At 32.5% G+C, this 15,878-nt stretch overlaps 1 protein-coding gene across 2 annotated transcripts; it reads left to right on the top strand.

Annotated features, from left to right (window-relative positions):
• Nucleotides 1-8,749: 8,749 nt before the first annotated feature.
• On the top strand, nt 8,750-15,013 carry LOC128181404 (A disintegrin and metalloproteinase with thrombospondin motifs adt-1-like). Of its 2 annotated transcripts, XM_052849811.1 has the most exons (12): nt 8,750-8,792; nt 10,590-10,742; nt 11,067-11,258; nt 11,568-11,765; nt 12,048-12,164; nt 12,617-12,721; nt 12,917-13,318; nt 13,397-13,492; nt 13,758-13,931; nt 14,041-14,211; nt 14,572-14,693; nt 14,889-15,013. In XM_052849811.1, exons 1-12 carry the CDS (start codon nt 8,756-8,758, stop codon nt 14,982-14,984), a joined length of 1,863 nt encoding a protein of 620 aa, XP_052705771.1. In that variant the 5' UTR covers nt 8,750-8,755; the 3' UTR covers nt 14,985-15,013. The 2 variants fall into 2 exon arrangements, with proteins under 2 accessions (XP_052705771.1, XP_052705764.1); XM_052849804.1 differs by lacking the exons at nt 12,617-12,721; nt 14,041-14,211 and adding an exon at nt 14,319-14,489.
• The last annotated feature ends 865 nt before the right edge of the window (nt 15,014-15,878 follow it).

The following is a 15,878-nucleotide window of genomic DNA, read 5'->3' as shown; positions in this document are numbered from 1 at the left end:
TGGTTGAATAACAGATTATAAAAGAGATAACATCAGAAAATCATCATATGTTATTGGGGTTTTTATCGACAGCCAGGATAAACTTGCTAACATACATGTTACATATATAATCTGGTAAGTCATATTGGATGTAATTTCCTTCTCACCATGCTTTTATTTTCTATTTTTAATAAAAGATAAATAAATGCTATCAAATAATGTAAAACAATAATTATTTTGATAAACTAATTTATTTTAATGTAATACAATGTCATGTAGATAACATTTCATAACAAGACTCAAACGTATGCCGTTATGGATTTCTGAGGAAGAAAACAATCATATTAGTTCTGTTCATTTTTAAAGTCTAAAAATCAGACCATTTAATTTTTATGCTTTTTATAATTTTGTAACGCAAGAAAATAAGAAGCTATGTGATGTTTAAACATATATACGTTTTTTCTTTAACCTTTCATCTTAATTTAATATCAAATTCAGATATGATTTATGAAAATGATGTCAACTTTCCTGTATATGCTCATTGCATGATATACAAAACATCTTTTAATTAAACGTAAGTAATTTCTGGAATTTTAAATGTATGCTAATCTTTAATTGAAGGAGTGAGAGGATGTATCCTTTTAGAATGGTTCATCAATTTCCTTTGACAATTTACACTTCTCGGATGTACTTTTTGCTTCTGACATCTCTCATTCTTACGAAGTTTGTAGTGACCAACGAACGACGTGAACAGGAAATAAATGGCTCTTCAGGATGTGATGATGCAATTGTCAACGTAACATATACCCATTGCAAAATACGCAATACAGTCCAAAACAACAGTATATTTGAGAACGATGCTGAAAATACAAATATAACCAAACAATTGGAAACATATGTTAAAAACAATACAGTCAATGTACTTGCTTCATCTACTCTGAGTGAAAATAAAGACTGTGATTTGAAGAACTTCGAGCAAAAAGAAAATATTATTGTAAAATGTACGAATGCAACAGGAAATATGCCGAACTCTTCGGTAAAAAAAATTTCCTCTGAAGACATGCTTTACGAAACCATGGTGGCCATTGGACTTTTCTTAGTAGGGGGTACTGTAATGGTTCTAAATTTGATAGTTATTGTTGTGGTATTTTCGACGCCCAAGCTTCGACGAAACACATACCTTAACCTTGTTCTATCACTTTCTGTGACCGATTTTCTTTTCGGGTTTAGTACACTCTTTAATGGCATCAGAAATAGTTTGGAAAGTATTTCAAAAAATGGAGATTTTTGCTTTATATCAATTTTGATTACCTCTTCGCCATTAGTAGTATCGCTGTACCAAACTTTCCTTATTGGCTTTCATAGGTATCTTGTCATCACTGGGTCTGAATGGGGCAAGATATTATTTAAAAACAGACGCAAGTACGTTTGGTATATAATTGGCTGGTCAATAATTATTGTTCCATTATCATTTTACTACGATACTCTTCGCATTGAAAATGATCCAATATGTTCGATAGATACAGATTCTGAGGATCGGTTCATAATATTCTCCATTATCGCCATCCCAGAGTTCGCTTACATGTTTTTAGTTCTAGTGTTTTACTGTTTGGCTTTGCGTAGTCTTAAAGGGCGATATCTGAATCCGTCTACATCAAAAGTACCTCATAACATTCAAATTAACAAACGCCAGAAATATGTGAAATCAATGAAGTCGGTCAGCATATTGCTTGCAGTAATGTTAATTTTTTCTGGTCCGCTTTTGGTGCGCAATGTATTGGACTTAGTTCAACCATTACATGTACCAAATGAAGCATTATACTTAACGTTTGCATTAGCAAACATTAACTCGTTTTTAAATCCCTTGATATATTTTACAAATATTGTTGAATTTAAAACAGCACTGAGGCGTCTTTGCAGTAGGCCACAGCCACACTCTTCAACAGTTTATTCGATTTAGATATGAGCATGGAATGACGGATTCATTGCGATGTTTGGCCCAAAACATTTATCATATTTTAAAATTATAGCTCGGTGTGTCTCATTCCATGTTGTTTCTATCAAAATAAATGACAGTTATGATATTCATTCTGAAAATTACTATGAAAAAGCTGTCCCGCAGTCAAGATCAGGAAAAGAAAACGAATGTATAAGGAAAAATATTTTCTGTCGATTTACAAAAGAAAACATGTCTCTGTTTTTATCAAACGGTATGATAAGTTTATTTCATAGTTTTTGTTACTAAAAATATGGCGGGTTTTTTTTCAAATTATGTTGTTTTGCCCCAAGTTTATTGTATCATTTTTACTTTGTGAATATTTTACTATTGATGCACACTTTATGTGCTCGATGCTATTTGTAATGTCAATGTGGTGTGTTTGATTTTCTTAAAAAACAAACTTTTCTGTTTATATCAAAAATAAAAAGAACTACAAGACACTGGTAAACTGAATTTGTATGATTTCACTATATCATTAGCAATTTTGTTATAAACAAATATCTTTTACTTTTTTCCGGTTTTATTTTTTCATCTTAAAGGCACCAGTCACCAAAGTTTGAAATATTTCATATTTATGAACCTAACGCGAGAACTTGTTTTATAATATTATGACCGGTAGAAATACACAAGTCGGTATGTCGAATAATTATTTATTAACGATCCAAACTTGTCGTTTCTACACGATCTATGCAGTCGGCATGGACAATACAAGGTCCAGTACCCAACTGACGATCATTGTGGATAACGACTAATTTATAGGTAAAACATACATGAGTGAATAAATAGAGTTACTCTTGACACAATAGATAATTAATTTAAAGAATTACTCAAGATATATAATTAGTTCAATAACAGGTGACATCTTAATGTCCGGCGATGAAGGTCTAATTAGAAATAATTAGCACTAAATCAAGAAACATTATGTCACTCGAAATAAGTATTTTTCACACGGTGACAATATTAATAGATGCATGAACGTTAAAATATTTACATTTTTCAGTGTCTTTGTCTGTGATAACACTTAGAATCGATTTTGTAGAGAACAGTCCAATAAATTCAAATGACGTAATGTTTGGGCGTAAGCGGGGTTAGCATAATAATCAAAAGAAATGAAAATCATATAGTACTTCAGTATTCTAATATTTAATCTTACACTTGCATTTGACCACGCCCCGATCAAATTTATCATCTAATAATACTCAAAGAGTGATTCCTTATTTTTTTTATTATCAGCCAACCGTCTGCTTAATCTTTGTACATATGACCCGTTTTTATACAATATTTGAAAATGCTCAGACATAGAGTTAAAATAAGAGGCAGTCATGAATTTACCATACGGCCATCAAACCCCTACCAACTGCTTGCTTCAATTTTAGAAGCAATGTGTGTATCCGTTCATAGTACTTACCGTTTCTTAAATAATTTCAAAACACAAGGGGAATGAAATACAAAAGTGCGTTAAGGTCTCACTTTGGGGAATCGTAGTATACCATTAGAGCGAGTTTTTTAAAATTCCTTTAGATTGATATCAAATACATTTTTAAAAAACACTCATTTTTTGGCAAAGTAATTATAATGTGGCGGCCGTGTATAGGTCATGTGCCACATCGCTCATCTCATCTTGATGAGTACAATTGGATCCCCAATGCAATGTGGCCCAACACTACTCCTCAACATTATTTGAATCAACATTATTCCTGTGTTCTATAAAGAGGTCCTTGTGGCCGTTAACGAATGCAAAGATATTTCATTAACCAATTTTCCTATAATCAAAATATCTGGTTCAATAAAAACATATGTTTTAAGGGTAAATCTCTATTTTTTTCAAGTTCGACAAAAGGTGGTTTATTTCTAGTAAAAGACCTCTTTAATGAGAATGGCTTCAAAACAATAAACGACATAAAAGAATGCTTGGCATCAACAAGCAATTTTTTATGTGAGTACTTTATAGTTAAAAATGCAATAAAGTTGCACCTTTCAAGAATAGATTTACAAACCATAGATTTCACGAATTCGCTCACTAAGTCACATTTCTATTTTGAAGGAAAGCTAGAAGATACTACAAATAAAAAGTCAAAATTTTTCTACAATATTCTTATAAACAAGAAATCCCAAAAACCTATTATGGAAAATATATGGTGTAAGGAATTCCAAATAGACAAGTACTACTTTAATGTAATCTACAAGAACAAGATTCGATCATTATTTGATAAATCTGTATCAGAGTTTAATTATAAATTACTTCACAACTTGTTGACCACGAATATATCGGTTATTAAATGGGACAAAAACATTAATGGGAACTGTAATAATTGCAATACGCCAGAAAATATAAAACATTTAAGGTCTTTCGATTGTCGTGTGACGTCATTGTGAGCATTCCGGAATATTTTACCGTTATCGGTTATAATAATAGTGTTATGTGGTGCATAGTTTTGCCAATATTTCTTGATTTATACTTGTGTTTAACACATTTTAAGCTATGTAAAGTGAAATGACACCAATGTTTAACAATTCATAGAGATTAGTTTGAGTTGAAATCGCTGAATTCAATGAAAAACTGATAAAACCTTATATAGGCAAACTTGACAGAGACCACAATTCATAATTTTTTACCAGGCAAGGTAAACATTTCTTTGCAGATTTCGATAGGATACATAATGAATTACAAATGTACCAATTTTCAGTGAGTTTGAACCATTATTTCAAAAGTTATAGACGTTTTATGTTGCTAAACTGTACTTATTCATGGTTGAAAAATCGTATCAAAATGCACTGTAAATGTGATATCTTTCATACTGGCAATTTTTAAATGGCCTTAAAATGTTAAAATACTTAAAATAAAGGATTGCGATTAATTTCTTTTTAAAATTGCTTTATTATATCGAAATAAGTTAAAATAAATGTGATGTTTGATAAGAGAGCAGTCGTTGCTATAACTGTCCTGATAGTGTACCTGTGTTAGCTCCTACAGCATGAACAAAATATTTGCAACATACCAATATTTAACTTCAATTTGATTGTTTACATATTAATCATCAAATTTAAACAAAAATTACACAGATTAAACCATAAAAACATCGAGGGTGGAGAAACCTTAATCTACAAGTGTGACCTGACAATGCCTCTTTGGCGGAAAATTTCTCTGATACAAAATATTGATGTTACATGGAAATTGATTGTCATTGGTTTTATTTTCACGAGCAACAAATATACTCTTATCTTAGACAACACTTTGTCATTCATTGCATGCAAAATTTACAAATATAAAATGAAACGTAGAATCTTAAACGAACATGTGTCATCTGAAGATATGCGCTGTTTTTTTAAAAAATGCGCTAATGCAATTGTATCTTACTGTAAAAAAATCAAAATGTGTAAAGTTAAACTTCAGCATTCTTGAAAAATTATCAAATAGTATATGATAAATGAAATAATGTAAACTTTATTAATGTACTATTGTAATGTACAAGAGGGAGACATGTCCCTCTTCACGTATATGCGGTAGGCAATTTTGGACTGTGATGTTGTTGTTGTTAGCCCTGCCGCATTGCATTTACTTTATGTTCCGATTGTATATTTATTGCTAAAAATATTTTATTGAACAGGTATGTTCCACAAATATATATATATATAACATTGATACGAATATTACATCAATTGGCTAAATGATACCTCCCCGAATAGTACTATTATTTTACTTTACTATTACTTGTATCAAAATGTGTTATTTAATATTTACGTCTAATTACGCTTTAAAAAAAATACAATTATACATATTGAAGAAAACAAATACCCTGTACAATATATATAAATGCTCTACAAATGTATATACAATATTGATACGAATATTATATCAATTGACTGAATGATACCTCCCAGAATAGTACTCTTATTTTACTTTAATATTACTTGTACTACATTGTGTTATTTCATATCTAAGTCTATTTACGCTTAAAAAAATACAGTTATAAATACTGAAGAAAACAGATAATTTGTACGTTATATATAGATGTATGATTGATTTATGATTCATTTATATCGCTGATTAGCAATACTGATCCAGGGGGGCCCCTGGCACCCCAGGTGATGTATATATAGAGAGCCTCTGCTGAGGTATTATCTCGCATCCAAATGTACTGTGTTTAATAAATACATACAAAAAAAACATTATCTGAAGTTGCTTTCACTTAAGTTACAGCTTTTCTATACAAATGGGTTTTTAGAAGAGGATTTTAAGATTTTTCTCTATAAATTCCTCACAAGATGGGCGGATAAGGTGTGTAAAATGCCTATACACGGTCGGACAAGCTACTGAAAAATGAAAAATTTAATATCAATAAATCTGATATTTTTTTTAAAAAGTCATTTAAAACAATATATATTTAACATATCATTGATTTGCAACCTATAAATATGATCAATATTTTTACTCAAACATGCGCATACGTATCAAAACCTGCAAATAGTATCATTTCTTAGAACTTCAAGGCATTTTCTTTCATAGAGTGGGTCTGTGCTCCTTATTTTTCTCATAGTCTAAATAAAGTCTAATGGAAACAAACAGATTTCAATCAGCAAAAACATGGAGAGATGACCCACTATACATTAAAAATATCATTTTGTGCCCCAAAAATTTAACATTTTGAAAAAATAATACAAGTCCGTAAATTCGTGGCCAAAGTCACACATAGTATTTAAACAGCCTACTTTCTTGTGTCTGAAATGGCTCAGTTGTTAGAGCACCTGACATAAACTAAACTTGCATGTATAAATCTAGGGTTTTTATGTTATGGCTTCGATACCACCAAAATTTAATGCACTATTTTTCCGTATCATATGTTTAATATATTTAAAACTGAATTGAGTTAGAAATTGCGCTTTAGAAAACTTGTATTATAATATATTTGAATGGAAAAAATAAATTGGTTTTTCACGACTGAATCGAATGGGCATTTGCGCTATCTTATTCCCCCATCTTCTTTCTCTAACTGCAAATATCAAAGTCTCCATTTTCAGGCAGGTAATGAGCTGGTCAGGGCATCCCTATCAGGGCATTCAGTGTGTGTCTTCATCTACAACATGTGTTTAAATAACTGTTTATTAAATAATATCAATTTAATAATACAAGTAATATTATTAATTAAAATAAACAGAGAAACCTGTGACTCCTGGCAACTAATACCAATAATTAATTTCATATTATTAACAATAAACTAAAATTACTTTGCAATTAAATGTTTATTCACTGCATTTGATGAACTAACTTAAAGTTTATGCGTCTAAATATAAATATGATGTATAGATTAATATATTGACATGAAATTATAGAGTATGGCACGTGTTTCATACAGACATTTCCTCTGTTTTAAATTGTTATAGATAGTTTTTTTTATTCACTGAATTTTTAAACTTTAATGTAACACATGTATACCGTCGATTGCCATAATTAAAAATAGCGAAAAAACGGAAATAACTAGTACTTCTGCATTTCTTAATTAACGAAATTAATTAACAGCATTTTAAAGTTAACTTATTCATCCCAGAGACGACGGTATTTACATCCTAATTCTGACTGGTTCAAATAACCCTAATTATTAGATCCTGATGGATTTTCTTTGAGGGTTTAACATTGTCTTATTCCATGCATTGTCACTAATATACATTTAACAGAACACATAGAAAAAGGATCGGGTATCGAGACATTGCTATTACTATTTTCTATCACATACTTATATATCCACTATACAGTTCTAATCTTGTGTGTCGTATTATAAATGATTTTGACGGGTCTTGCAAAACTGATTTCATATATTTTTTAATTTTCATACATTTTTATAGTAAGCGGAATCTTGTTGTCGAGTGGATATCAGGAATCATTATCATTTAGGATTGAATATCATCGTTACGAAATTGTATGGAAGACCTCTTCATTGCTCGCAATGAGATATCATCTAGGTTTCACTATATTTCGTAACGCCGAATCATAAGGTAAGCTCTGCAAAGAAGAATTAATCTTAGCAACATAGGTCATATTAAAAAGAATATGTTGTAATCAAATTATTTTGAATTCTTAGATAGATTTTCAATAACTTTATTGAAATTACTATGACAATTTTCATGGCAATACTATTGTACAATCTACGTGTACAAATAAGTTGAGAAGATACAACTCCGGCATCCCGGAATTCTTTGTAATGATTGCCATTTACAGCAGACAATGTTTTAACACAGTGTCGTGGTTATGTTCGACAAAGATAACCTTAAATCGTATATCTATTGCATTTTTATCTTCTACTGTTTTGATTAGTATTGTTATAGATATTAGTCGACATTGTGGATATGTAGATTAAGAAATAAAATAACCATCGTCTTTCGTAATTTAAGGATTTGATTTTGTGCATTTACACGAATAGGAAATTCACGAAAGTTGGAGTTGAATTGGTTAGTGATTATTGAATCATAACTTTATATTTATCCCTTCAATTTATTCCAACCTTGTAATGGTCCTGCTGATAATTACGAATTGTACATTACTGTCAAGGTGAAGAAGGGCAAGCAGTTTTAGTTATTCATAAAAATAACAAATAAAGCGGCCATCATATTTTCATTTCATAGAACCATTATTTAAATTTATATGTATCGAACTTTAGTTAGTCATCTTTGAAAATTTCCGCTATTCTCCATTGCATGTTTTCACAAAAGATAACAGCTTTTTATCTGAATATTTCATGACCTGCAGTTTTGTTGTAACTTGCTCACAGTTAACAAGTTAACATGTCCCGATATTGGAGCTTTCTTATCTCTATTGTCCGTAAGTCTTTGCACATATATACTGATTAACGGCATATCAGCCTTTAAAATCTATCAAATGGTCGTTCTTAATTATCATAATGGAAACTTGATTCAACAAACTTGACAAGAATTCAGTTATACTTTGTTTGATCTTTATGCGCCACCAGGCAATACTGTCCAATTTGACAAGTTTATAATCAAAGAACTGATAGTACTGAAAAGCGCTCACCTAGCTTGGTTCTAAAGGAAATTTACTTTGTACAAGGTTAGTAAGAAAGAATCGACTTGATTTTTCTATATTTCAGCTTCTGTTTAGGCAATATATTTCCTCATCACTGCGTGGCAACCCCTGGAATAGTGTACGTAAGCCCCGCACCTTGGATTCACAATAGCCCGAACTTTATATTCACAATACCCCGTGCAACTATGTGCGTTAACCCCTGAAACTGTTTCCCTAACCAGATTAAATGATGAATATTTCTGCTCATAGGGGGCGGTTATTTGATGCCCCGGAAGTAGAAGTCTAACGACAATAAAGATAGCGCTTTAAAAAAAGTTTACATTCTCCCTCATATTTTTTTCTTCATAAAGGCTTAAAAACTAGTAACAGAAGTTGAAAAAAAAACTTAGTGCTCCTTATTGTATGTCGTACCTTAGTTAAGTGTAAAGTGTAGGAGCAATTCGTGTTTACACCATGGACTCCTTCAAGTCAACGAAATAACCATTAGGTCTACCTAAATGATTTAAGAAGTATTTTTAAGCTATGGATTATTATAAAATATAGAAAAAAGTACAAAAAGTTAATTTGCAATTGCAATCGTTCTTTGCAATGTCCTTCTTCAGCTTTTATTTTGATGCCAGCCCAAATCTTGCCCTTCTTACTATTTAGACCACAGCTATTACAGTTTTTGTGTTTCAATCTTATATCTGCATCTCTCAAAGTTTATGTTTTTCACTTTAGTTTATCATGCAGTGTTTTGTTTGACCGTGTGTATCCCTTTGTAAAAGCTTTCATTATTTATTTGGCCTCTAGTTATCCTACTGTTAATGCATGGTCAAAATAAACCCATCTTCTAAAGAAACGATTCATCTTCTTATAAAGGGTTTTATGTTGATTATATTTACATAAACGCTAAGGGTTTTATAAACCCTGTAGATTTTCCTTTTATTTTAACATTAGTACAATGTATAAATAGTGCACTATTTATTTCATAATAATAATTATTAAATTCTTAATTCTAAAGAAAACTTAACTAACTTCTTTAGGAATGACGTGAAATCTACAGCGATCCGTACGCGCATAATTTACGCGCTTTTAACAATTCGTTTTGTTATACTTTCATGTTAAATCGAAATCTAATTGGTGTAGACACAGTTGATAATCCGTTCTATTATCCTCAGCGTTGGCAACACAATTGGCAACAGTTAACACAACGAATTGTTACATGCGCATAAATTATGCGCGTACGGTTTGCCGTAGAATTCACGTCATTTCCACATTAAAGCAGTTTTCTTTAAAATTAAGACATTCGGTATAAAAAAAAATGTATAGTGCCTGTTCGGGAGGGTAACAGTTGAATTTGACACCCCTCGAAAACCATCGTCAACCTCCTCTTAGCGTTGCAAAGTATGTTGCTTACGCTGGGGATAATAAAACGAATTATAAACTGCGTCTAGACCAATCATATTTCAGTATTTAACATGAAAGTAATAACATGATTTAAGAACATATGCTCAATAAGATCTTTAGTACATTTTGGGATACTGAAGATTCCAAATGATTTGAATTTTGTTCATAGTATTTCTTGCAACGCAGTTTTCGAACAGGTTCATCAAGCATCGACGTTTTGTTTCACGCAATGCCGCACGGACCAAGATTGCCACGGAAGTTGTAGAGATTCATCTCACATACCCGTCTGTGATTGGGTTACTTTCATTTTTGATAGAGAGCTATGTTGCGTTTGCAAAGGTAATTACCATGGCAACAAATAATCAAAACTCATCGTACTGTCATTCATAAAATTAATTTATTTTTCAATTAACTAAAACACTGGTACGTGTTTCCAAAAAAAATTCAGATAGATAGATAGATAGATAGATAGATAGATAGATAGATAGATAGATAGATAGATAGATAGATAGATGTGTACAAAAAACGTACGTTAATGTAACTTAATGTAACGCAACAATGCATGCATAAAGAAAACTATAAGTATTTGGCTCATTTACATACCATGGCTGCAGGGATCAGTTGCATGTAGCTAATATACATTATATATTATCTTTTTTATAGCAGCAACATGTTCTTCTGACACCGATTGTTCCGGTCATTCATGTAACAGTGGATATGTGTCAAAATGCAACTCGCAGCACAATTGCCATTGCGAGCGGAAGCCTACTTGTACCTTTGACATAAATTGTAGCAACCACTGTGCCTCGGGCTACACACCAACCTGCAGCAACAGTCAATGTCATTGCCAAAGGGGTAAATTAAGTATTTACGCCTCTTTCAAAAGAAGGCACAGTGCTTTGCAAATGTTTCTGTAATCGTCGGCTTAAAGACTAATATACACAAATTATCTTAAGCCAGACGTAGCAGATAATATCATTCACCCATTGTCTAATTTCCGATAGAAAAGATGAAATGTTTTAGTTTCTAATATTTCTTTTTTTATTTTGATATTTCTTATAGGACGAAGTGATTTTATTATAAGTATGGGATTGTGATTTAATTTTAAACGTAAATTATTATGATAACATGCAGACGAAATATATTAATGCTTATTTTTTGTAGTGGTAACATGCTCATCTGATGCTGATTGTTCGGGTCAGTCTTGTAACAGTGGATTTGTGTCAAAATGCAACTCCAAGAACCAGTGCCAATGCTTGCTGAAGTCTACTTGTAGTGTTGACACAGATTGTAGCAACCACTGTATCTCGGGCTACACAGCAACCTGCAGCAACGGACACTGCCAGTGCCATGCCCACAAGGGTACTATGTGGATTTATACGCCTCTTTTATAAGGAGGCACTATGTTTATACCTTTACATTTTTTCCTTATTTTGTATTTTTATTGGAAGGGGTGGTTTAACATTTATTTTTATTGAATTACAATCAAGAAATGGTTTAATAGTTTGAATTTCTTGGCCTATTTCTTCTTCAAATGAATGTTACATATAAGTACATATCAGTCTTTCATTTAACTGACCTTCATTGTAACATTGTAACATCGAGTAAAGAAGAACTCATACGTTATCAATGAAACTATTGTAGAATCGACACAGATGACACGTTGCTCCTTTAATAGTGACTGTGCAAATTATCATTGCTCGTCTGGAAGAAGCTCGTATTGCCGAACTACGTTTCTAGATGGACATTGTGATTGTTTGGGTAAGATAAATAAAGTTCAAAATAATTAGAATTGTACTTTTGCTCATTGTCATATAATATTAAATTTGGAAGTTTGCATATCGGTTAATACATGCATTAGTATACAAATCAAATAGCAATTAAACCACGCAAGCTTCAAAGGTTTTTGAAATTACATTTCTTTTAATGAAATTTTTCCACATTTGATTTTTCATTGTGGGTTTTTGTGTGGTATTTTTTCACGTCTTAGAATTTTTAAAACTGTACAAAATAATACTTTTAATCATTTACAGTCAAAACCAAAATCGGCCGAGTTCCGTATTTTTTTATGTATCGGATGACTATCGAGAAGCCGTATTTCGATTATTATTTTCTTTTTTTCGTATGATGAACTCTCATTTCTACTAGCCTGCTCATTTTGCCCTTCTTTGTATCAGCCTTGATAAATGTTTTATCACATTTTTATGAACCAGAGTGTCGATTGGATACTGACTGCTCGCAGCAATATCAATACGGTTATTCCAAAAATGCCAAAGCACGATTTAAAATTGAGAGCGATAAAAATCTGAGGTATAACCGTTCAATAGTATTTATTTTAAAGATTAAATAAGAATAAATGAAGAAACGTTAATCCAATATTTAGGTCTGGTATTAATTACAACGTGTTGTCCAGGTACATGAAAGAAACTATTGCTTGGCAAGACAATCATGAATATAAAAGCATGTCACAAATCATCTATAATATATTACTGTTTGGCGATTATATTCCGAAGGAGCATCAGCCCACTGTTCCAGAAACAGCGACTGTGCAAATCTCCAGTGCTCATCAGGACATACTCCTGTCTGTTCTTTATCAACCCATTCATGTCATTGTCAGACAACCTGTAATACCCACCACGATTGTTCGCACATGACCTGTCGCCATGGTTATTACTTGGTCTGTTCCGCAGCACAGAACAACACTAAGACATGTGTATGCAAATCAACGTGTTCGATGCAGGACGAGTGCACAAATTATGCCTGCAGTAGTCAATACAAATCCTATTGTCAATCCGGACATTGCCATTGTGCACACCGATGCTCTTCCGATTCATACTGTTCCCACTATGGACACTGTGCACATAGTAGTAGACAACGCTGTTCAACTTATCTAGGGACCATTTGTGTCTGTGAAGGTATGTAAAATTATTGTGCTCTTATTTGCAAAATTTAATAAATGTTTTTTTTAATTTGATACCAGTTTCTCTTCCAAGAGTGTGTGCACGATAGCGAATGCTCTAATTTTCATTGCCAACCATACCATTCGCCGATTTGTAAAAACAACTCTTGCTCGTGCAAAGCTGATCCTGGTAAGCTATTACATGTATTGATTCAATGAATTCAACATTAGTATTCGTTTTGTTATTAGCAATGTAAAAGGATTATCTATCTGGGTTTTTTTTTATAAAACAAAGCCCCAATTTCATTTAGCTATACCGCTCCATAAGATTCTTTGTCCTACTATTTTAATGACACCTTCCAGTAGTTTATCACCTCATCGACAATTTTCATCTTTTGTGCACACGAGGGGAAATTTGAAAATTTAACTCTAGAAAGCTACATTTTCGTATTCAGTTGATGGAATTTGGAGTCAATGGGAATCCTGGACAACTTGCAGCGTCACATGTGGACATGGGCGTCAAACACGTGAGCGCTCTTGTACAAACCCAGCACCTGCACGTGGGGGACTGCCCTGCAGTGGGAATAGTTCTGAGGAGAGAAATTGCAGTCAAATTTCATCTTGTCGGAGTAAGTTTGTTGTAAGACGGTTACTTTTTGCACGACAGAAAACTTATGAGTTCGAATTAAAAAAGAAAGGAAATATCCTTACTTTGTTTGGAATTTGTATTGTTAAAAGTTGATGGTGGGTGGTCAGATTGGGTGGCCTGGTCTATCTGCTCAGTTTCTTGTGGGGGAGGAACGCACACACGGGCTCGCATGTGCAGCAACCCTGTTCCTAGCAACGGCGGAAGTTACTGTGTTGGGGACGTGTACCAGACACAGACGTGTGCCACAGCAGCTTGTGGAGGTAGAGTTTTTGTTTCATATGTCTAGTAATGGAAGAGACTACTAAAATCTAACTTTTTAAAAAAGGTTATCTTTAATTACTTTGTTTGGAATTTGTATTGTAAACAGTCGATGGTGGGTGGTCAGACTGGATGGCCTGGTCTATCTGCTCAGTTTCTTGTGGGGGAGGAATGCAAACAAGGGCTCGCATGTGCGGTAACCCTTCTCATAGCAACGGCGGTAGTAACTGTGTTGGGAACGTGTACCAGACACAGACGTGTGCCACAGCAGCTTGTGGAGGTAGAGTTCTTTTTTCAATTTAACTCTCTGAACTCATAGTAATTGAAGAGGCTCCTTTTTAACTCCATTTTCTTAATTACAGGGCTAGCCTGTCCAACATGTGACCACAATCTTGTTTGTGCCTTTAACAACACCTGTGATTCCTCGGAGACCTGCATGATCAGGTCTTACCTTAAGACAAGGTTCACCGTCCACTGCTCCAAGGTAACGTTTTCTGAAGGGGGTAGTGAAGAAAACAAAGGTTATTTATATTGATAATACAGATTAGTGGAGGTTAGGGTATTCAAACATGTCAATATTTTATGCCTTCGAAATCGATACCTGGGTTTTTTTGTTTTGACTGTATATCAATTTTTATGCATTTCTTCATAAAATTTTGAAAATAGTTTTTTTTTATAGAAGGAGGATTGTGCCTTTGAGCAGTCCAACCTTAATGGAGAGATATATTGTTGTGATGACCATAGCTGTATACAACGATATCTTGGAATTGATTAGCTCACAAAATAAATTGCTATGTAATACCACTTTTGATTTATGTAGGATAAGGAAATAGGTACAGTCATTCATTTGTCCTGTTTTTATGTATTTAAATATATCACATAAACTCCATATGCAAAAGAATACCAATAAATTAATTAAGAATCTATAGATGGTTATTTGATTAGACTTACGGATAATATCACGTCATAAACTGTGTATTCTCACGTAATTTTCTTAGCAGAAGACACACATTATATAGTGGGTTTTAAATAGAAAACCATATCCGAAGAATTACACACGATAAAATTTGCATTACAACTTTATATATTTTATATATTATATGATATATCACATATTAAGATACATTGTATATTAATTTCGTCATCGGCGAAGGTTGCGGACACATCTTGATTTTTAAATAACCGCAAGAAAAAGTGTAATTTTTCATCTTTTTTTACTACATCTTAGAATTATGACAGAATATTGAAGGAATTAATTTTTTTTTAAACATGATTAAAGTGTTTAACTTCGTACGTCCTAAATACACCCGTGTTCAAGATATCATATGTGTGTTTTCATAAGATAAAAGATATATTCGCTCCTTAACACTGCTTAATTCATCATCCAACGACTGGCACCCGAATTTCATTTGATCATTAGAAATGCACTCCGAAAGCATTGCAAATAATAAAAACAGAAAAATAAAATTCGACCAAAAACGTGAGCATGCCTCTTTAAGGAGGATGTATGGTCAACAAATCAACCATCAGATCTAAGTATAATTTTAAGATATGATTTGTTTAGCCATGAACTATAATTACGGGAAGAAAATGTTCATACATTTTAACTTATTATTTGGTCATTTTCCTTTATTTTTATGAAGAGCTCTTCTTCTAGAGGAGAATGATA

Source organism: Crassostrea angulata, chromosome 1 (genome assembly GCF_025612915.1).
Source record: "Crassostrea angulata isolate pt1a10 chromosome 1, ASM2561291v2, whole genome shotgun sequence".
NCBI lineage: Eukaryota > Metazoa > Mollusca > Bivalvia > Ostreida > Ostreidae > Magallana > Magallana angulata.
The sequence above is the reverse complement of the archived record's forward strand: the minus strand, read 5'-3'. Positions and strand labels throughout refer to the sequence as shown.